Here is a 23,780-nt window from a genome sequence, read left to right as displayed (position 1 = left end):
CGGAAAAGATGAATCAATAAATTTAGGGGGAAAAAACTGATGGCACATGTTAGCAAGGGCTTCTAAAAATGGTTTAATTCATTTTATAAATATAACAAATGGAGTGGGGAGAGGGAGGTGGTAAGGAATCTACATTTATTTATTTTGCCAATATTATAATGCTATTAATCAAATAAAACAAAACACGGCCGTCTTTGGTTGTTCCATACATTCTATTTTATAAGGTGAAAGTAAAGTATCAGAAACCTATTTGATTAATTTGAAAAAAAGGTAAACAGCCACAATAAATATAAATAAATATACATATATATATATGTTTGTGTATTATATATGATTGTGTATATATATATATATATATATATATATATATATATATATATATATATATATATATATATATGAAGAGTTCAGATGCAAAAGCCTCTAAGTGCCATCTGAAATTTTCTTCTAGAATGATAATTTTTATCAAGCTTGTATATTTAAGTTCAGTAATTTCACTTAAATCTTCATTGCCATTTAAGTGAAATTACTGAATTTAAATATATCTGAAGATATATCTTATTATCTTATTATCTTATAAGATATATCTTATTCAGATATATCTGCCATCTGGAAATTTCAGATGGCACTTAGAGGCTTTTGCATCTGAACTCTTCATATATATATATATATATATATATATATATATATATATTTTTTTTTTTTTTTTTTTTGTACATATATATATATATATATATATATATATGTACAAATAAATAAATATGGCACAGTTTTTTTTTCTTTTTTTCAAGAAAGCGACATACTTTTTTAGCAAGAAAACAACTGTACAAATGAAATGGATTAAAAAATGGATTTAAAAAATCAAATAAATCTGAACAATATTATTAAAATTGCAACAAACTTGTTTATTCCCATCCTGTTGGGCAGCATGTTCATTTTCTTGCCATTGTGTAAATTAATGAGCTTTACCAGTGTGTCGTTCTGGTTGGCTAGCCGTTTATAGCAATACTCCCTTAAATTGCAAATTAGACGTGGTATATTCATTTTCAAAAGTTACAGAAGTCAAAAGGTACTGCACAACAGGAATGAATTTAAATCCTTTAAAGCACATTTACCTTGATGTTGAAACAATAGCTTATCAACCTGTCAGTCAAAGCATGCGCTGTCACTTTAGGAACTTTACGTAACTTCAGCGTAAATCTCGCTCCGCCCGTCTTGATGCTCAGCACAGTTCAAAGCGCTTGTCTTTACGCAAACTGCGTTTGTGAATAGCCGAAGCGTAGCGTGTTCGTCTGGCTGGTTCGCTCATGTTTCAGTGGGCCACACGGGGAAGGTAAATAAAGACAGGACGGTCACCAGCGCAACATTTACCCGTCAGGAACCGACAACCAGGGGGCCGTTAACCTCAGCCGTCTTTTTGAGGGCCTGCTTCGTTCTGTCGTGTTTTGTTTTTGTTAAAACTGCATTACTCACGGGATAAAAGGAGAAAGAGAGGAGAAGAGAGGTGACAACATCGCCTGGGCAGGTGAGAGGAGTGAGTTTATTTAGCTTGTAAGCTAACTGTCTGCAGCATAGTTGACTTAGTTGACCTGCTAGCTTTATTGTTATGATTCATAGCTGCTGCACAAACAAGGCTGCGAATAGCTAACCGCTTGTGGTCTAGTACGTTGGGATGTTCATCTGCCATTTACACTTGGAAAAAGCGACACTTGCTCTCAGTAATGTTCCTGTGCTGAAGCCAAACTGACAGCAGACAAGAACCAGATCTGAGCAGAAGAGTTATGCATGTATGTTTTCATAACAGTGATCAGATGGCCAACTCAACCGGTGGCCACTCTTGTTCATCTCAATGATTTTTCATCAGAGGTGTCATGCACGAGGGAAGCAGGCTGTTTGTGAAATTATTGCATAAGGACAGTAAAGTAGACCTGCACTGTTTGTGCACGTGCAATCTTGGTTAATTGCTAATAGATGTCTTCAGGAACAATGGAATCTGTGTAATCCTTCTAGTCTAGATAAGCTGATGAAACATATGTTTATGTCAGTGGAAAGGTAGCTCAGTCCACAGGATTAATCTCAAGCCGATGATTCATTGTCTTTCAGGCTCTGTTTAGGCTATGGCCTCACGATGATCGCAGTAACTTTCTATACAACTAGGGCTACAACCTTTCTGATACCAGTCTAGAGGTTCTCAACCTCTTAAAAAACAAAATCCCATATAATTTTAATTTCTAGAATTGGAAAAGTAATGTAGGCTAAATGATTGAAATGAACATTTTATAATGATTTACAGCATAACATGATATCTACTAACATGTGCTACATGTTCAAATAAAGTTTTGATGTCAAAATGATAAATTATTGGTATTTATCTGCTCCGTGAATAATTATACATACCTTAGTAAATAATAATAATAATTATTATTCGTTACATTTATATAGTGCTTTTCTCTGCACTCAGGTCGCTTTATGTGGAAGGGGGGAATCTCCTCAACCACCACTAAAATTGTTTAGGTCTTTAAAATGAATTAAATTAAATAAATGAATTGTTTAGGTCTTTAGAATAAACATTAGCCTGTTTATTTTCCAATTTACAACAGTGCATAATATTCTGTCTGATTTTCGCATTGGTCTGAACAAAAACTGCAGACAGGCTGAATGAAAATGTAAATCCACTCTCTGACAGTAGGTGGCACTTATGGAACTGCAGAAATAGAGCCGTTTCCCCAGTAAATGCTGAACACAAAGAAGAATCATCCTAAAATGAAAATTAAGTCATTATTTACTCACCCTGGTGTTGTTCTAATGCCGTATACTAGCCTTCTTTCTTTTATGGACTACAAAAGGAGATTTAAAAAAAAAAAAAAGTCCCGCTCACGCTTGTCATAATGTGAATAGCGACCAGCACCAAGCTTCAAGCTTCAGCATCAAGACGCAACAGTATCACAGAATGATCCCATGTAACATGTCGTATTTTCCAAGTGTTCTGGAGGTACCTGTATATGATATGTGTTTATCGTAACAAGATGTTATCGCATTCACCTCTGTCACCTGTCATTCTGACTGTCACCTGACAGCAGGAGTTCTGACCCGGAGGTATTTAACTATTTTTGGGATTTCTACTAGGCATTGTATTTGGTGTCACATTGTCTTTAATCTTGATTTCGAGTGGGACATTTAAAAAAAAAATCTCCTTTTGTAATCCATAAAAGAAAGAATGGTGAACGGCATTAGAACAACAGCAGGGTCAGTAATATATGACTTAATTTTCACTTTAGAGTGGTGAAGTATCCCTTTAAGACTTTTAGTCACTACACAGAGGTAAGATAAAAAGAAAATGCCTTACTGCCTCGCTATGTTTTTTATACAAATCAAAACCAATACTGCATGGTTCGCCTGCTTGAGACTATTGCTAACTTTGTTTAATGCTGGATTTTGAGTTTTTCAAATCGCAGTAATCAAATATGGTTTAATGATAATTCAACTATGAAATGTTAATACTAACCGTCTGGTATTTTATCGTGGTTTATCGTCAAACCGGTAACCGTTTCATCCCTCACATAAATACTGATGAAAGCCAAAATATTAATGCCATTGAATATTTTCGAAAACAATACTAGGCCTATGGGGCCTTCGAAATCGAATATTGTTGCGGACAGTGGTGGGCCTTGGAGTCAAAAAGGTTGAGAACCACTGAGTTGATCACTTAACCACTTCACTACTGTCACTTTTATAACATGCCACTTAATGATTACATTTCATTTACTTGTAGATATCTCAAGGTGTTAGTTTGATCCAGCCTCACAGTGTGTTGCCATGGCGATGCGGGAGTTAGTGGATGCGGAATGTGGGGGAGCCAATCCCCTTATGAAACTGACTGGTCACATGACCCAAGAAGGAGGGGCTTGGAGACATCGATCAACACCCACTGTAAGTTCCTAAACTTTTTAAATTTTTTTTGTAACCGGGGCAAATGTTTGGCTCCAACCCTAATCAAACACAACTGAACAACTAATCAAGGTCTTCGGGAGTATTAGAAGCTACAGGCAGGTCAGCTTGATCAGAGTTGGAGATAAACCCTTCAGGAAAGTGGACATAGAGGGCCAGAGTTGAGAACCTCTGATGTAAATATACTGATTTGCCAAGAATGTGTTTATTCATCATACTGTTTACAATCATCCCTAATGATGGTGGCTCCGGCTCTCAAGCGTGCTGAAAATAAGACTTTATCCCAAAAAGTCTGATCATCTGATCACAGCCACCCTGTGCTGTTTGAATAAAACATTGACAGATTAATGGCAGACGTTGTGGTTATTATTTATTGGTAAGCTAACCAAATGATTTATTGTCTGATCAGAAAGTAATTAATAGATTTATCTGAAAAATATTACTAGTTAGTTAGATTATTCATCTAAAAATGATTTTTTTGATGCATTATTCAATTATGTGCAGTGATTCATATATATAAATATGCAAATAATGCAAATAATCAATAGTTGCTGCCTTGAAAATAATAAAATCTAACGATTAAATTAATATTAAAAGTTTTTTTTTTTTTACTCATTTCCCCCCCATAGATTCCTCCTACTCCAATTGAAATAGCCACGGAAGAGGAGGTGTGTATTTTGGTCTTTTAGTATTTCAAGGCGTTTTCAATTTCTAAGACCTGATGTTTGTATCGGGTCAAGTAGTCTGTGATCATGTCCCGTGTTCTTACTGACATCCTGTTGTTTTTTAACTCCAGCTAGTCAATGAGTTTCTACAGGCCCCACAACGTCCTCCTCACAGTTTTGACATGGGTCAACTGCTGGAGGAAATGCAGCAGATAGATCAACAGAACTACAGACAGGCTCCACAGAGAGGTAGTGTGCACAAACAAACATCCAGACAGATTTTGTTTAAGTGTGATTATAACTATATGTTTTCTTTTCTCAGCTCCTGACGTGGCTGCTCTGGCGCTGTCTGGCGATTGGGCGGCAGAGTTCTTGTCCACTGGTGACTCCGCCTCTTCTTCTGGACAAGCTGGTCTTGATCCAGCTGATGCTGATTGGACCAGAGAATTCATCAATGAAGTTGCAGGTTAATACATATATATATGTGACATTTGGCAGTGACATCAATCAATTTTGTGTTTTGCAAAGTCTTTTCACATATTTCTATGGTATACTGGAAAACAATAGCCTGGCTAACGTCAGACCTCTTTCTCATTGAGACGTGGTCTGGGAACCACATGTTCATTTTCTTGTATTTGAGGCGTGGTTTACGAATGCCCAGAGCCGTTTATTGGGCGATACGAATGTCTATCAAATGCGCCTGTACGTAGCTCATAGCCAGTCGTTTCAATTATACCAGATGACGTATGTAGAGCGACAGAAATTCGACGAGGAAGAAGACGAAATAAACTTGCGTTCTAAACTACTTAGAACACTATCTAAGGCTGCATCGAAAGGTAACTTTGCGTCTGATGCCATGTTGGATCCATAGATATAAACAAACTGCTTCGGTGTGTCGCATAGACGTCGTCATCGTCTTGCTGCTCCCTCCCCGTTCTGTGATTGGTTCCCTTTTTGAGGGGAAAATCTGGTCCATGGTGTCCAGGCTGCCTAGCAGCGTGAATAAAATCGCGCTGCGCGCAAGGCAGCATGGGGAAACCCAGGCTAGGAATACAATGGTAAGTATTCAATAAGTTTTAAAGGCTTTTATCGCCAAAAGCATTCGATATATGCAATACTTACAGTGTTGACCCTTCTTCATAACCTCTGTAATTCACTCATGGTGGACTCATGCCAAATCCTGACTGATGGCGATCCATTCTTGACTTGTTAGTGATCTGAGTTGATCACAATTTGTGGGCTTTTGCTTGTCCACTCGCCTTTTGAGGATTGACCACAGCTCTAAAGGATTAAGATCCGGGGAGGTCCCTGGCCACGGATCCAAAATTTCAACATAATAATCTCAGAGCCACTTCATTATCACTCTTATCTTGTAACATGGTGCTCCATAATGCTGGAAAATGCATGGATCATCACCAAATCGCTCCTGGATCATTGAGAGAAGTTGCACTTGCAGGATGTTTTGGTACCATTTTTTTATACATGGCAGTGTTTTTGGGCAGAATTGTGAGAGAGCCCACTACCATGGATGAAAAGCAACCCCACAGATGGATGGTCTCAGGATGCTTCACTGTTGGCATGACACAGGACTCTTTTCTTGTCCGGAAGAAACAGTCAATTTTCCAAATGTCCAAAACATTCGAAAGCGGGCTGAATCCGAAGCCGAAGGAGGAGGAGACACACTTTCCCATGTGCTGATGATATGATGATGTAAGCTGGCCATTGTGCGTGCCAAGGCCAAAAGATGACCAGTGATGCTTTTTACAATTACTTAAAATGCATCTGATCTGATCTAGAATAATCTAGAAATAATGTGAATCAACACAATAACTGAGTTACACAATAACACAATTTATGTCACTGCCAAAACTGTTGGTTTAGCATGACTGTATGTATATGGCATATATTATATCCTTTTTTAATTTAAGATGCTATTAGAAATCATTAAAATATCATTAGATGTCATTCAATGTCATTAGATGACAATTGACAATTCTGACAAATCTTTACTTATCTTTGCCCAGCCATCCTTTCATTCTCCGTAGCTTTACTTTTTCTGTTGTCTTTTACTATACTTCGACCACTCAGTTCCCTTCCTCCTGTCTCATAGACCCCGGCCGCTGGGCAGAGGAGTACCTGGAGCAATCAGAGGAGAAGTTATGGCTTGGAGATTTGGGAGAAAGAGAACAGGACAAAGAATGGTATTTTATGTTTCTTAAAAGGAATAATATAGAGAGACTTGGCATAAGAATATTATACACTATCGTTTTTTTTATGTTTCGAAAGAAGTCTCTTATACTCACCAAGGCTGCATTCATTTGATCACAAATACAATAAAGTATATACAATAATGTATAAAAAAAAAATCGCGTAAACTCTGATACATTTTTTTAGGATTCTTTGATGATTTATTTGAAATATCTTTTGTAATATTATAAATGTCTTTACTGTCACTTTTGATCAACTTAATGCATCCTTGCCTAATAAAAAAATCATATTCAAACATTTGAATGGTAACGTACATAGATTATACTAAGGTTAGATCAAGAGTAATAGATGTTTACAGAGTCCTGATCTTATCCTTACTTTAATGTATTTTTAATACTATCAGGACACAAGAATACCAGTCAGGAGAAGAACTACGTCAAACAGCGAATGAACTCCTTGCCAAAGTGGACGACCCTAAACTCAAGAACACAGAGGTGAGAGCAAAAGGAAGGGTCTCCCTGGTGTCGGTGTTGTTTAAGTGTTCTTTGAACTGCACCTGAAACACTTTAGTCCATGTCACCACATGCATTGATATATTAAACAAGCATGCACATATTGCAACTAAAACACAAATTGTAAACCAATAGTTCCACTTCTAAAAAAATATCTTTTTAATATGAATAGTCCATTCTATATAAGTTGCTATGTTGTTTGATAACCACAAACTGCCTACGGCTGGGTTAATAAACTGTTTTACTTGGTAGAAGAACTGTTTATTCTGATAGCTATTAATAAATAAATTTGACCATAAGTAAGGAGTTTTTTGGCAACCCACCTTGGTAAAATCCCTGTGTCACATGGCTTCTCATGACATATTGCTGTATTAAATGCAGCAGCACTGGAACTTTGGTAACATAAGTTTATGAAAAATGTTTTTTTGCTAGACATTTGACTAAAGTGTATCTATTTCAAAATAAATTTGCTCTGCTTTCACCCATGCCACATCACAGAAATTATCCATCACAACGGATCCCTCAAGTTAAGATAAAACCGTGTTAATGTTGTCTCAAGGGATCATTTTACATCCCAGAATGCACTTCTGGGTTATATTTAAAAGGTTAAGTAACACATCACTTACCACAGGTTCTCCATGGGATGAAAGATGATTATTATTTAGGTTAATTTTTGCCTTGTGGTTGATGATAAAGTGATGTGACATCGTTCACGTTTTCATGGGCATTTCTTCACTTATTCATTCTGTCTTTTTTCATTTAACTCTGCTCTGCCTTTGTCATATAATTTGGGATATGTTATGCTTTTGGCCGTTACTCCTTCCTCCTTGTGTCTGACCATAACTGTCAAGAAGAAACCACTGATGGACTTGTGTGTGTGTGTTCAATGCATCGCCAATGTGTTTCCTGTTAGCAGTAGATGTGTAATAGCTGTTGTTGTTGTTGTTGTTATTGTGTAGTTCCTGCGGTTCATTAGGCAGATTGGCGATGGCAGTGTGACTGTGGAGGACAGAGCAGGAAAAGAGCACACTGATAAAGCACAGGCCAAGGAGGCACAGCACTGGGCCTCAAGCCTTACCCAGGTACGAGCCCTTCCCAGCTCCTCTGATAGAGGAAACACTGTGAAGGGTGACACTGCAGCCCTTTGGCAGCCATCTTGGCTCTTCTCAAGCTGTAACTACATGGCATACTGTAAATCCTTGCCGATGTGCACTGCACGGATTTAAATACTAACCCATGTGAAAATACAGTTTTGGATAGTTTCATTTGCTTCAGAGACTGAATTCTGTACACACAATGGAGACCAAGACCTCATTTTAAATTTGGTACTCAAAATCTATTTTCAATACATGTATATAAAATATACACTACCAAAAGTTTGAGTATTTGGTTTGAGTATACCAAAAATATACTTAAAAGTTTGGGGTCAGTAAGATTTTTTTTGTTTAAAGAAATTAATAGTTTTATTCAGCAATGATGCATTACATTTATCAAACATTTATGACTGTAAAGACATTTATAATGTTACAAAAGATTTCAATCCATAGATTTCTCCATAAATGCTGTTCTTTTGAACTTTATATTCATCAAAGAGTCTTAATAAAAAGTATAATTGTTTTCACCAAAAATGTAGCAGTTTTTTTAATTGTATTTTTGATCAGCTTTGGTGAGCATATAAGACTTCTTTCAAAAACATTTTAAAAAATCGTACTGACTCCAAACTTTTTAACTGTAGTGTAATCTAATTTCAAAATCATCTATCAAATTATTTGTAATATTTAATTATATGTGACCCTGGACCACAAAACCAGTCACATGGGTCAATTTCTTGAAATTCAGTTTGTTGGGATAGGACAATATCTGTCCGAGATACAACTATTTGAAAATCTGGAATCTGAGGGTGCAAAAAAATCGAAACATTGAGAAAATCATCTTTAAATTTGTCCATTTATGTTCGCGATTGTGCTGCATTCACTCACAAAAATAAATGTTTTGTATATTTACAGTAGAAAATTTACAAATTATCTTCATGGAACATGATCTTTACTTAATATCCTAATGATTTTTGGCATAAAAGAAAAATCGATAATTCTGACCCATACAATGTATTGTTAGCTATTGCCACAAATATACCCGTGGGACATATGACTGGTTTTGTGATCACATATTAGTTAATTATAAACATATTAGTTAAAATACTTAAAGATCATCCACTATTTCTAGGTCATCAATCAAATTTGTGGAGTCAATGCAGCTTGAGTTTTCACTCAAATTGTTACACAGATAATATAAAACTGAATTAGAAACTGTATTTTCACTAGTGGTCTCGGACGTTTGGACCTCACTGTATATCAAGCCAAGTCCACGTTTTAGGGATAAAGGATAAATCACAATTGTCCAGGTCTAGGTCTTGGAAACTGGCCCTTGTTTTTAAAAAAGATCTTGGTTTTATCCCACGGTTCAAACGAGCAGTAGTTTGTGATATTTCCTTCTTCCTTCCATCATGGACGATCATCATGACATGATCCCTACATTTTAACATTTTAACCTCCATACATACCTAAATTTTCCCGCTATCCCTAACAATCTCACACCAAACGCACACTATCCATAAATACCCCCTACCTGTACCCTCTGTCCCAAACTGGCTGCCCAGTTCCTGGAATCAAGGGAAGGGAATGTGGAAGTGGAAACCCGAGAGGGCAAAGAGAAGAATGACAAAGTTAAAGCTAAACAGGCAGAGCAGTGGGCTACTATCGTCAGGCAGGTAGGACCCTGATCACCTGGCAACAGTGATGCAGTAGTCCTGCTATGTGTTTTGCCTGTGTAGGCTTGTCATGTTCATTATGTTAACTAGCTCCTGCTGACCTGCTGCCTTAAAGAGAGCAGACTGTTGCTTTAGTTTAATAGTGCTTTTAACATAGTTATCACTGAAAGACGTGTACAGCTAAAACCCTGCTCACACTGCTTTTCACTTGTGCCCAGCTACTGAAACCACTTTGACTTCCTGCAATAGTGAAGGTACACTGAGCATTGCTTGCTATTTTTAATATAGAGAGGAAAGGAAAGATGGATGAATGAGGGTGAGTTTTTTTTTCTTCCTCTGCTGGTCTCTCATGCCCACTTTCTTTTTCCATTACATCCTTTCTTTTTTCCCCCACTCTCATTCATCACAGTATCTTGTCTTTTTTTCCCTTCACCTGAGTATTATTTAAAGGTGCAGTAAGCGATATTTGAAAAACGTTGAAAGGGGAGCGGACTGAGCACCCAATAAACTTGTAGCCAATCAGCAGGAGGGGGCGTGTCCACTCATGATGGGAGAGGAGAGAGAGTGAGCAAGGGGGAGTATTATCTTGCTTCGCATCTGCTCTAATAAAAGAAACGCTCTTGCATTGTGTGTTCGTGCACTTTGAGGATGGGTGTGTTTGTTTGGGTTGGTTCAAATATCAACAACGTGTTCAACAACGATTTTGAGAAATCACTTATTGCACCTTTAAGCATTTGCAGGCTCTGTGATGTGTTAATATGGAGGCTGTTAACAGCCTGGCATGTCGCTGTGCTCGGTAGGTTTCGGCAGATTCTGCTGAATCATGGGTAGATGAATTCGCCACTTATGGGCCAGACTTCCAGCAGGCCAAAGCAGCTGTGGAGGTGAGCCAGGCTGCACACTTGCACACAGATACATGAACTTGAGTGTGATACCTATGCATTCATTGGTGCTTGTGTTGTTGTGTGTGTGTGTGAGTTCAGAGTGATGTTGATTTCTGGGAGAAACTCCAGCAGGAGTGGGAGGAAATGGCGAAGAGGGATGCTGAAGCTCACCCTTGGCTCTCGGACTTCGACCAGATGCTCAGCAGTTCTTATGACAAGGTATCTGGATATACACCTGTACCCATTTACAGCATGGATACTTCCACCTAACTGAAACCTTGAGCCCTTTCCCAGGCTGTTATCTGTGCTTTATTACAGTTTATTCAATGGTTAGTTCCGGTCTTTGATTCGTAGTAAAAATAGACAAAATAACTGGCAATATGATGTCTAGAATGTACGTTACTTAATATAAACCTCTTGTTGGACTGTTGTATAAGAGCAATATCATACTCTCAATCCTGCTGTTACCTGTGGCCGAATCTCAGTCGTTCTTATATTCAGAAGGACAGCATTTTAAATGTTGCCTACTACATATTCACTCTTTTTTATACTAAGTTTAAATTTGCTGCACAAAAATCATTTAATAATTTTCTTTTCTTTAAGTAGATTTTTTTTATTGTTCAGGGGCCGTATTCACAAAGCATTTTATCTTACCACTAGGAGTACTCCTAAATCGCACTAAACGATTTTAGCTTGGAGTTTTCTCTTAAAAGTTATTCACAATGCCTTTCAGACCTACTTTTAGTAAAGAAAAATGACAACTCCTAAACTAAGAGTGAGTCTTCGTTGCTATGGATGACGTCATTACTCATGCACGAGCTTGACTGAAGTGACCACCTTGATTGGCTGATGATTGTAACGCGGGAATGATTCCAAACACCTCCCCTACGATGATGAGTGACAGGTGACAGGTCTGAGAATGCGTGCGCTACACAAGTCGTGGGAAGGACGGAAGATGATGAATAACTGAATAAATAGCCTAAATGAATAAAGAGTAAGGCAAAACAAATAGCCTAGTAGCCTAATGAAACATATGGATTGATGCAATATCTTTGCAACATTATTGAATTAATCTGTCACTATATGCCTCTGCCTACGTTTGCAAAGAGAAGAACATTTTAATTTGATTCACAATGAAACGTTACAATTAGTTTACATGCAATGAGTAGCCTAGTTTTGGTTGTTGTTGGTGGCGTTATTGCATCCCTAGTTATGCCTACAATGCAAAATTGTTCCCTCGCGATTGGAAGCTCCTGTAGCCGCCGCATACGCATTTCAAAACATCGCAGCGTGAAATGCCACAAAAAGCGGTTTGTGAATAGGTCTTAGTGAGTTAGGAGTCCTCTCGACTTCTTTTAAGCTGTCCCAGACTTAGGTGCTACTTTTAGGGCTAAAATGCTTTGTGAATTACTCTTAGTGAAAAAAATTAGGAGTCCTAAAGTTACGAGTGACACGCCCATTATTTTTAGGAGTTGCTCCTAAATTCGCCAGTTAGGAGCTACTTTTAGCCTTAAAATTCTTTGTGAATACGGCCCCAGATTCCAAATTCACTACCGTTCAAAAGTTTGAGGATGGTAAGATTTTTTTTTTTTTTTAAAGATGTCTCTTGTGCTCACCAAGGCTGCATTTATTTGATTAAAAATATAGTAAAAAAAAAAATAATAATACTTTGAAATATTATTACAATTTATATTTTTTATAGATTTTTAAATATTTCTAATTTTTAATTTAACAGCAGCCATTATTCCAGTCTTCAGTGTGATTCTTTAGAAATAATTTTATTTCACATTTTCAAATTTGAATAATTGTTAATGTTATTATTAAGATTATAATGGTCTTTACTGTCACTTGTGATTAGCCTAATACACTTTTGCTGAATAAAAGTAATAATTTCTCTCTCACACACACACACACACACACACACACACACACACACACACACACACACACACACACACAAAAAAAAATTACTGACCCCAAACTTTTGAACAGTGGTGTGTTTTATTCAGATATCTAAACTTTTTCAGAGAATGATTTAAAAAAAATAATTGGGAAAAAAAATAATTTGTGAATATTTACTTTCATGTTGTTGGTCCCATTAAAGGAGAACTCCGGTCAATTTTAACATTGAGCTCATTTTTTTGTAAATTTGGAGTGCTGTCAGTACAGAGAACAATGACAAAAATCGGTGTTGCCTACACCGTGTTATCCTCTTTTTAAAATTTGCACCCTGTTGACTTAAATGGGGCAAGTTTTAAACCTGCTTTTAGCCTCTTAACATCCTTGATGTGTCATTACAAGTGCCCAGCCATGTGAGTGATTCCTTCAGAGTGAACACGGGTGAATCTGACTGCAGTAGATGTGAAAGATATTAATAAAAGTGATGTTAATTCAGCCAGCGCACATACCTGTATTTTCTTCCTGGTTTCGGTCGAAGTCCACAGTAGTCGATTGTCGAGTTCACGCGCATAGGTTTAGTACCTATGATCACGCGCGTGAACTCGACAATCAACAGTCAACAGGGTGCAAATTTTAAAAAGAGGATAACACAGTGTAGGCAACACCGATTTTTGTCGTTTTTCTCTGTACTGACAGCACTCCAAATTTACAAAAAAATGTTAAAATTGACTGGAGTTCTCCTTTAAAATTAATGTGAATATGCCTTTACTCTTCTACTAGGGATATCAATTTGAAGAAGACAACCCCTACCTGTCCCACGATGATCCGTTTGCCGAGGGCATGAAGAGGATGGAGGCGGGGGACATTCCTGGAGCCGTACGTCTCTTCGAGAGCGCGGTTCAGAGAGAGCCAGACAACCAGCTGGTCAGAGCCTCATACATATAAACACAACATCCAAAAACCGATGATACATTTTGTCTCAAGGGACTCTAACTCTGTTCTACTTGTTTGTCTTTGTTAAACGCTGACTGTGTGTGACGATACTGCAGGCTTGGCAATATCTGGGCACCTGCCAGGCGGAGAACGAGCAAGAGTTTGCTGCTATCAGCGCCCTCCGCAGGTGAGAAGCATATCTGCAGTCTTTCTGTGCACATCAATTAAAGCTGCAGTCAGCAAGTCTGGCAGATTGAGGGGACTTAGCCAAAATTTTGAATGTTTACAACTCTCATTTCCCTCCCCCACTATCACCCTCCCATCGAGTTTGCATCCTTCATTCTGCATCCTTCCCATCTGCAGCTTTAAATTCTCCTGACTAGTCTATGACAAATATGATTTATTAAAATACCGCTCCTGCCTTTTAAATTCAAGTCTCAATTGTTGTTTTCAGATGTATTGAGCTGAAAAAGGACAATCTGACGGCTCTCATGGCTCTAGCTGTGAGCTTCACCAATGAGTCACTGCACAGACAGGCCTGCGAGACGCTCCGTGATTGGTTGAGGCACAACCCCAAATACAGGCCTATCCTGGAGCAGCATGAACGAGAGAAGGAGAGGGAGGGTGTGAGAGAGAAGGAAAAAGAGAGGGAGAGATTTGGATCTCTTTTGCCTGAGTAAGAGGATTCTTGAATGCAGTAAAAAAAACATTCTGGGTTCAAGGTCTGAAAAACTGGTCCTGTAACTGTGTGCTAACAAGATGCAAGCTATTAATGGCATCTCTTCTTGTTAATCTGCTGCGATGAGGAACATTCGATTTTGTTGATTGCACCGGGTACAGGTTTCGCTCCTCATGTATACTGCCGTTCAAAAGTTTGGGTTCAATAAGATATTTCTGAAAGAAATTAATACATTTATTCAGTACTTTTATTTCAAATAAATCCAGTTCTTTTTAACTTTTGATTCATCAAATGATACTACAAAAAGTAAGTTTTCTCTAAAATATTAAGCAGCACAAGCACAACTGTTTTCAACATTGATAATAATAAAAAAGAAATGTTTCTTGAGCACCAAATCAGCTTTACCAAATGGTTAGGGCACATAACTAACCATGATATCTGCTTTGAAAAAAACTGATGGATGAGTCAGAATTATTTTACCACATATGCTGAAAACCTCTGTTAAATTCCGTTAAATCTTATTCATGATTGTACAACACTGTGGATTGATCAGATGTGGAAGAAGCCTGTTTTCAGTGCCTGTCGACACTGGCATGAGATATGCATAAGTCACTGGACAGGGCATTGTAACCAAGCAACAGATTTACATTTGTCACCAATCATAAGCGAGCAGTGCTCTAAAAATACATCTAACACAAACACAGGTGTGGAGTTCCATCTGAGTTCCATCCAAGTGTTTTAATCAGTTGACAGTGCAGATATTAAAATACTTTTTTATGACTCAAGAATGATTATGCACTGTCTTTTCTTCGTTAAAGAATATTTTTTTAAAGTAAAATCTACTCACCATTTTGTTCCAAACCTGCCTGACTGGCTATCTTCTGTGGAGCACAAAAGGAGGGTCTTAGAAGAATATTCTGGCCTATATGAGCACTGGGTTTCTTAAGCTCCAGAATGACAAAAAGCACCATGGAAGTGTCATTAAATTGACTGTATTCCAAGTCTTTTGAAGCTATATGATTGTTTTTTGGTCATGCGGGCAAGTAAATAATGAGAGTATTTTAGTTTTTTGTGTGGACTATCTCTTTGAGCTACAGACTAATCCAGTTCTTTCCTTCTTTCTTCTTCCTCTTAGGGCACTGTTCAGTGAAGTGCAGACGTTGTTTTTGAGTGCGGCGGCCGCTGACCCCGCACGGGTTGACCCTGAGCTGCAGTGTGGGCTGGGCGTTCTCTTCAACCTCAGTGGAGAGTATGACAAGGCTGTGGACTGCTTCAGTGCCGCCCTGTCTGTGATGCCACAGGTTGGTTCATTCACACTTAAAAGTAGGGTAAGCGTTATTTGAAAAACGCTGTTTGGAAGTTAGTCGGACCGACACACGAACAACAACAGCAAACATTTGTAGCCAATCAGCATTAGGGGACGTATGACGGTGGAGGAGAAAGAACGAGCAAGAGGGAGATTTGAAGAAAGACTGCAGAAATAGAGATGAGACACAATACAAAAGAGAAAAGCTCAGATGAAATCACTGGAAAATTAAGGGTTATGACTGGGCAAGAGCTTTAGGACTCGCTAGAGAATGCGGTGTTTAGCATAATTGTTAGTGCACTCGCATGCAGGGGATTCAAGACCGACTCGAAGCAGGGCGGTTAGGATTGGAGGCTGAGTTTTGGAGGCGGAGCATTGAAGAGAGGGGTGTGTTTGTTTGGATTGATTTCAAATATCAACAATGTCCAACTGCGCTTTTGAAACATAGCTTACCCCACCTTCAAAGCAGTGACAGACCAAGAATGATAACTTAAACGATAAATGTAACTATAATATTTTATTAATCGTTCTAATTCTATTATAGAATAGGGAAGTCCACACCACAGCTAAATATTATATAGTTATCAGCTAGTTATCATAACAACATAGAGAAATTAAATCATTGGAATCATTTTCAGAATTTTTTTTTCCAGCTGATGAACGATAAAAACATCGTCAGCCAATCAGAATCCACCCAGCTTTTAAAGAGCTTGAGCGTTTAATGTCGGCATGAAATGCAAACATATTTTCTTCCCTATTGTGACGTGTAGGACGGGACTTGATCTAGTTCATGGGGAATTAATTGGATTGTTGGATCGTTGTAGTTTGCTATTGCTGTGATGTCATGTGAGTGACAGGTTGTCCCGCCCTCACGCTAGTTAAAGGGTTAGTTCACCCAAAAATGAAAATTCTGTCAGTAATTACTCACCCTCATGTTGTTCCAACCGCGTAAGACCTTCGTTCATCTTCGGAACACAAATTAAGATATTTTTGATTAAATCTGAGAGCTTTCTCACTCCTCCATAGGCTGCTAGGTGACCGAAACTTGCTGGCCCAGAAAAGTTATTAAAGAGATCGTTAATATAGTCCAAGTGACTACAGTGGCTTAATCTTAAGTATATCAAGCGACGAGAATACTTTTTGTGCGCAAAAACAAACAAAAATAACGACTTTATTCCACTATTCATTTCCTTCTCTCTGGGCCTCGTAGTGTTTTTGCGCAGCGCGTCTGTGTTACACGTCACCACGTAGGCTCACAATTGGCCGAAGCTGGTCATGTGTGTGATGCGTGATGACGTGTAACACAGACGCGCTGCGCAAAAACACTACGAGGCCCAGAGAGAAGGAAATGAATAGTGGAATAAAGTCGTTATTTTTGTTTGTTTTTGCGCACAAAAAGTATTCTCGTCGCTTGATATACACAAGAGAAGAGAAGCCGTTGCATTATTCCATAAAAAATTACATTTGGATTTCATGGTGACTAAAGCAGCCAGCAACAAAACTGCAGCATGTGCTTATAACCAACAATGTTAATGTGGACGCAGATATAGTTCATCATTATAGTTGGGAACAGGTCTTTATAGATTGTTATGTTCTACACATTGTTCATCAGTATTTTAGTTCACATTCTTCCTTCTCTCAACCCTACGTGAAGGATTATCTGCTGTGGAACAAGCTGGGAGCAACTCTTGCAAATGGTAATCGCTCCGAGGAAGCGGTCGCAGCTTACAGACGCGCACTGGAGTTACAGCCTGGATTTGTACGTAGCCGATACAACCTGGGCATCAGCTGTGTCAACCTGGGTGCACACAGGTTAGTAAAAGAAGAAGGTTTCATGGGGGTAAACAAGCAAACAAAAAGCTAAATGCCATTTGTCGTTTCTCCATCAGGGAGGCTGTAGAGCACTTCCTAGAAGCCCTTTCTCTGCAGCGACAGGCCGCCGGGGATGGAGAGGGAGGCGCGGGGCGAGGGCCAGGTACAGCAGTGACTGTGATGTCAGATAACATCTGGTCCACCTTACGCATGGCACTGAGCATGATGGGAGAAAGCTCGCTTTACTCAGCCGCCGACCGGCGAGATCTGGACACGCTGCTGGTGCACTTCTCCCCCAGAGAAGGAGAGACAGAATGAAGGATGGAGGAGTTGAAGGAGCACATGAAGATAGAATGTGAGTGTGGAGAAGCCTGTTTTGGAGAGAAACATCAAGACTCGTGATGTACATTTCAACAAAGGGACATGACGTTGCTTCACTAAAAGAGTGAAAGCCCATTAATGGACAGACAGATGCCTGAGAAAAAGAGACATGTTGAAAAGGCCATGGTACAGTTTAAGAACACTACAGTATTGCTATGGATTGTCACAAGTTTACGCTTCCAGAGAATCTGTTGTAATTTTTCCATTTAGTTAATCTTGACGATTACTGTTCTTTCCATTGTCCTTATCAAAATGACAGTAATATTTCTCTTATGGGGAAAGTAAGGTCCCTGCACTGTGAGCTCAAGAGTACTTGCCTCTGTTTGACAGAGAAGAGGGATGTGGAGATCTAATTGTGTTCTATGTCACTACGGCTCCTGTACAAAGTAACAGTGATTTGCAAGCCTTAAAGTTATATTGGCACCTTCATTCGTAAGCGAGACTGAAAGACATGTCTGTAAGCACTCTTTCTTATCGGATATTTGCTCTTGCTGTAAAATTATTTGCTTAATTGTAAATTCTACTTGCCATATTGTGTATTGTACCATAATTATTAATGTTTTGCATATAGCCAATTCAAATTGCTATTACTTTAAGCAATAAAGCTTTGACAAAGATGCTTGTAACTTGAGGAAAGATATTCATATTTCCAAGCATAAGTAAATTATATAATTTCATGAGTTTATAATACACTTTATAATTACATGATTTTAAAAATATATTGATTTTTCTTTGTGCCATTTTATTCAGAGTTTGCTTTTAGCAATAATCAAAATACAAAAATATACTTGTTTTAATATTAATTCAATTCACTAAAGTATTCTTTGTAACAACAGAAGTGTTCAGCTTTTTTGTTTTGTTTTGTTTTGTTTTTTTGACTGTTCAACTCAAAGTATTAAAAGAAGGCGTCAGCATTCAACCAGTCAACACGCGGCTGTATTTCAAATCGCTGATACACGCCCAATAAAATGTATTCACCGTCTCGGCCAATCAGAAGAGCCGTGGCAGGAACTCTCCCGTTCTCCTATTGGTCGGTTTAAAAATCGCCGCAAACACTGAATGATCCATTTAAATGCTCTCGCTCGAGTCACGAGGAGTTTGGATTAGAAGACGAAGACTGAAGCATTTCTTTGTTAATTTCTGCTGTTTAACGTTACATGTACATGTTTAAAACGTGTCATAAACATTCAATCTGATCTGGTGCGAAAGATAAAGGGAATACGTTATATAACGTTAGTGAACTGAGCGTGGAAAACTTTGAGCTTTAAGGTGAGTTTGATTATTGAACAATAACTTTATATTGTTGGTAAAACGTAACATGGCACGATGTGCTTGTTTATTTAATGTATGTTAAAAAAAATCAACTACTAGTTTAACTACTTTTTTCGTTTTTTACCATGCAAGTTTTTCTAAACCGTGCTGTTTTCTGAGTAGAATTGTCTCTGGTAGAATACAGAGTAAACATGGGATCCAGTGAAAGCAAGATGTCTGTGGCATCAACACCTCGGGTAGATCCGAGCCAGCGGCCGAAAGCAGCGCGTGTAGCGAGACTCGCAGACCCGCGTTCACCGTCCTGTGCTATCGACCGCACACCTTTACAGGTACAAACATACAGTTTGACAACGCTTAAGTTACTTGTATTACAGTGTAACGTTAGCCAGTTAAAGTGCTAAATCATTTAATAGCTTATCGATAAGCCGGACTGTGAGGTGAATTTGACATTTCTCAGGTTCCTAATGAGCACAGCAGTGAGCAATGGACAAAATAAAATAGTTAAATTTTTTTAATGTATTTTCCTGTAGGTGGGTGTGGCTTACTCTCCTCTACCTGCGGTGGAGTCAGTTGGGCCTGGATTTGTTGACCCCCGCTCACCCACGCCTGGCATTACTCGAACACCAATAAAGGGTTAGTCAAGTGTTCTCCATTACAGGTTCAGTGTTTCTGCATTCTTCATTCACAATAATTAAACCCTATGAAAGGAGGGTTGAGAAAGCTGAGAGCTAATTAATATTCATTAGCTCAGCCCTTTAGAGTGCAACAGTAACTTACCTGCCCACTTCCAGAAGTGTTTTTTTCTTCCATAAAGTTACAGGCCATGAACCAAACCAACCAACTGTGAGTTGAATCACATTTCTCACCAGGATGCTGTTATAATGGACAGTTATGATGCTGTTGTAAAATAATGTGGGCTGATGACTTCAACAAATGCATATACTGTTGATTTAACAACCTAATAGCTCACAGTAGATCCGTGTCTAAGGGTTTGTAATTTATTGTTAAAAATCAGTTTCCCTATGGAGAAAATGATTATTAATTCCAGAACCCGTTGCACTCTGTAGTAAACTCGCTGTCCTCAGCCCTTCCAAATTAAATTTGCGAATGATTGAAGTCGAAACAGATCTTTTCTTCTTTGTGACATACATCCGAGTGAAACCGGTGATAAGAAAAGAAAATGCAGGGTGAGGATTTAGATCTGTCCATCAGTTGTTGATGGATGGGAGCCAGATATATGAATGTGAGCTTGTAGTTGATTGTTAGAAAGGGGTGGGAGATTTGATTAAAAATTACAATGCTAATTTTTACAATAGAAATTAAAAAATGAAACCTATGCATTGATTAATAGTTCACAATAAGATCAATAACAAGCATTTAGAAAATAGAAAGTGACTCTTTAATCTCAAACTCCTTTGTCTCCTTTACAGTGAGCGTCACATCTCTCGCTCGGCGGCTGAGCACCTTCTTTCTCAATGATGTCAAGTCTGGTGGCGAGACTATTTCTCCTCTTCCTCCGGTCTCCTTTACCAAACACCCCAGCCTGCCCAATGGGGCTCAGCAAAATGATTCCGGCCTCAGAGAGCCCCTACTCCCGATGGCAAAAGCTCAGAACTCCGCCTCCCTCAGGAAACGCACCGATGCCGTGTTCACCCCTGCGCCGTCCTCTCCTTCGCTGGGCTATGGCTCCATATGCAGCAGCCCGTTCGTGTTGGTTGGACACACGCAGATGGAGGTAGAGGTGGATCCTGAGGCCTCGCTGGAAGAGGCGGAGGAGGCCCTACTGCTTGGTTCTTCGCCATTAAAGAAAGAGCTCAGTTTGAGTCTTCTTGCGTGTCATGAAGGCGTTTACTCATCTTCTCTGGAGGAACGTCCTCTGACTCCTCTTCCTCCTGTTGAGACGCAAGCGAATGAAGATCATTCCTTCTCAGTCGCCCCAGCACCCACAGAGTCCGAGCCTGTTGCTGAAGCTGTCGTGACCCCGGAGGAAGCTGAGGTCCCATCCCAGACGTCTGACGAACAGGTTTGTTTTTGAGATTTAGATGTCTTTCAAAGGTTTGAGAATATATTGTTTATAATGTTATTCAGCAAAGATGCAGTAAATTGATAAAAGGTGATTGTAGACATTTATAATTTTGCAAAAGATATCCATTTCAAATAAATGCTGTTCCTTTGAACTTTCTATTCATCAGAATTCTGATAAAAAAGGAATCATGGTTTCCACAAAAATATTAGACAGACATTGATCAAAATAAATGTTTCTCAAGCAGCAAATCAGCATATTAGAATGATTTCTGAAGGATCATGTGACTCTGAAGACTGGAGTAATAATGCTGAAAATTCAGTTTTGCCATCACGATTAAATTATATTTTAAAATGATCAAAGTAGAAATGTTATATAAAATTATATAATGAATGCAGCCTTGACTTCAAAGCAATAAATCTTATTGATCTCCAATTTATTATATATATTAGTTTTTGTTGTTGCCTTTTTAAAATACCCTGCATAATTATATTAAAGTTTATTCTTAAATAAATAAAAATATATATATATTGCAAATTTATCATAATTTTATTTTAAAAAAATTAAACCGTTATGAAATTTTATTAAAAAAAAATTGTTTAACTATGTTATGAAATGGGGGGGGGGGGGAATACATTTGTTTTTATAGTTTTACTTTAACTTTAAATGGATATTTTTTGTTTGTGTTGTGACCAATGAAAATGTCAGGGCAGGTGGGAATCTGAACTCTTTTATAGGCCTGTTTTGGCATCAGAAACAATCCATACTGAGACTAAATGATGTGTCTCTCCTCCATCAGGTCACAGCTGCACTTCCTGAGTCAAGCCATGAGCAGCCTGAGGTGAGCAAACCTTTCTCGCCTCAACCGGTTGTTGCCTCCAGCAAATCCAGCCCAGTGACCAGCGTCCAGGTCCAAACGGTGCAGTCTGACATCCGTTGTCTGAAGTTTGACACCCGCAGCCCCAGTCAAGCCATTTTTAAGCCCCAGTGGTTGGGGGTGGGCTTCGGGACCGCTGGTGTCAGAGCAAGAGGGGTACAGGGACGTGGAAAAACGTCTGTCTCTTCACCGCTCTCCACCAAAAACACAGCCACAAACGAGAATAACAACATGGTTGTGCGCGCCAAACAAAGACCAAGAGGTTAGTGTGTCTCTCGGCCACATGCTTATGCGTCATTAATCTAGTTTCTGATGCTACTTCCTCCATCCGCTTTATTTTTCATAACAGATTTTCTTTGAGTGTGCAGGACTTCCAGTTCATTAGCCGCTATTGGTAAATAACTGGAAGAATGGCCATGCAGTAAAAGTTAACTATTTGTGCAGCAAAACAGTATGTTTATGATTGAAGTAATATTAAAACAAATACCAGTTTGCAATATTAAGCAGCACAAACTAATTTTTTTTACCGCTAATATAACTGAAAGCAATGACAATGGAAGCCTCGCATATTCAAAAAAGTAAGGTGGATAGAAGACTAACACAAGGATAAATATGTATATTTAAGTTTTGGGTTTTTTTTTCACTTTTTCTCTGGTTATAAACTAGAAAATTGAGGTATTTGCTTATTACAGAAAAAGTTCTGATTGGTGAGGGCAGATCGCCTCTGCAGATCCTGAGGGAAGCCAATTCACCCAGAGACCGCAACTCTCAGGTAATTACACCGTTCTTAGTCACTACTTGAACATCAGTGCTCCTTTTACTGCAGACGTCCATGTTATGCATGTAATCACTTATGGATCTTCATGTTTCTCGTCAGATGAAGCTGAAAGTGTCCACCCCAGAAAAACAGAGATTCACCCAGATGGACAGGAGAGCTCTGATTCTGTCACTCAACAAGGAGAACGAGTGAGAAAAACTGGGCACACCAGGATAAATCCAGCCAACACTATCTGTATATACTACAATTTTAAGCCTTAAACTACATGATGATTCTATTTTTCCTTTTCTTTGTTGTTTCTTTGTAAATAAACACTGTTTTTAATGTAAATAAAATTAACCCTTTTAATTTTTGTTTCTTCTTTTTTGAGTTTGTCTGAGGACATTGGATGAAACTATTATTCACAAAAAACATATGCTTGAACATAAATTTTTGTCATTGCTAAAGACTGTTCGCAAAGCAAGTGATGATAATGCCGCAATATACCACTACTGTAGCCCTGCAGTTATTGGAAAATATAAAAACTCTTATGCACAATTTTGTCAGAGGTCTGTTAGCTATCAGATATTTGTCCAGGATCAGTGTTCTGCCTACCGTTCAATAGTTTGGGGTCGGTAAGAATTTGTTTTTGAAAGTCTCATGCTCACCAAGGCCTATTTGTTTGATTATAAATACAGTAAAACAATACTATGAAATATTACAGTTTAGAGACTTTTAAAAATATATACTTTAAAATTGTAATTTATTGCTGTGATGGCAAAGCTGAATTTTCAGCATTATTTCTTCAGTCTTCAGTGCTACATGATCCTTCAGAAATCATTCTAATGTTCAAGAAA

The 23,780-nt window shown here is 38.4% G+C and overlaps 2 protein-coding genes across 7 annotated transcripts; both read left to right on the top strand.

Moving 5' to 3' along the window:
- Positions 1-1,249: 1,249 nt before the first annotated feature.
- pex5 (peroxisomal biogenesis factor 5) lies at positions 1,250-18,919 on the top strand. 6 transcript variants are annotated; one of them, XM_079893635.1, is made up of 17 exons: positions 1,257-1,525; positions 3,773-3,930; positions 4,578-4,616; positions 4,745-4,862; positions 4,936-5,079; positions 6,724-6,814; positions 7,225-7,315; positions 8,293-8,415; positions 9,990-10,100; positions 10,901-10,984; positions 11,084-11,203; positions 13,664-13,807; positions 13,933-14,003; positions 14,271-14,492; positions 15,631-15,796; positions 17,456-17,613; positions 17,691-18,919. In XM_079893635.1, the coding sequence occupies exons 2-17, from the start codon at positions 3,817-3,819 to the stop codon at positions 17,929-17,931; spliced, it is 2,037 nt and encodes a 678-aa protein (XP_079749761.1). In that variant the 5' UTR covers positions 1,257-1,525; positions 3,773-3,816; the 3' UTR covers positions 17,932-18,919. The 6 variants fall into 6 exon arrangements, with proteins under 6 accessions (XP_079749763.1, XP_079749761.1, XP_079749765.1 ...); XM_079893636.1 differs by having other exon boundaries at positions 1,323-1,534; positions 17,691-18,905; XM_079893637.1 differs by lacking the exon at positions 9,990-10,100 and having other exon boundaries at positions 1,250-1,525.
- A 166-nt stretch (positions 18,920-19,085) lies between these two features.
- Positions 19,086-23,479, top strand: cdca3 (cell division cycle associated 3). Its single transcript, XM_079893634.1, has 7 exons — positions 19,086-19,263; positions 19,444-19,595; positions 19,797-19,899; positions 20,697-21,289; positions 22,089-22,428; positions 22,859-22,938; positions 23,044-23,479. Exons 2-7 carry the CDS (start codon positions 19,458-19,460, stop codon positions 23,134-23,136), a joined length of 1,347 nt encoding a protein of 448 aa, XP_079749760.1. The 5' UTR covers positions 19,086-19,263; positions 19,444-19,457; the 3' UTR covers positions 23,137-23,479.
- Positions 23,480-23,780: the final 301 nt, after the last annotated feature.

The sequence above is a fragment of the Squalius cephalus genome, assembly GCF_949319135.1.
Source record: "Squalius cephalus genome assembly, chromosome: 15".
Taxonomy (NCBI): Eukaryota; Metazoa; Chordata; class Actinopteri; order Cypriniformes; family Leuciscidae; genus Squalius; species Squalius cephalus.
This window is presented reverse-complemented; position numbering and strand designations above follow the sequence as displayed.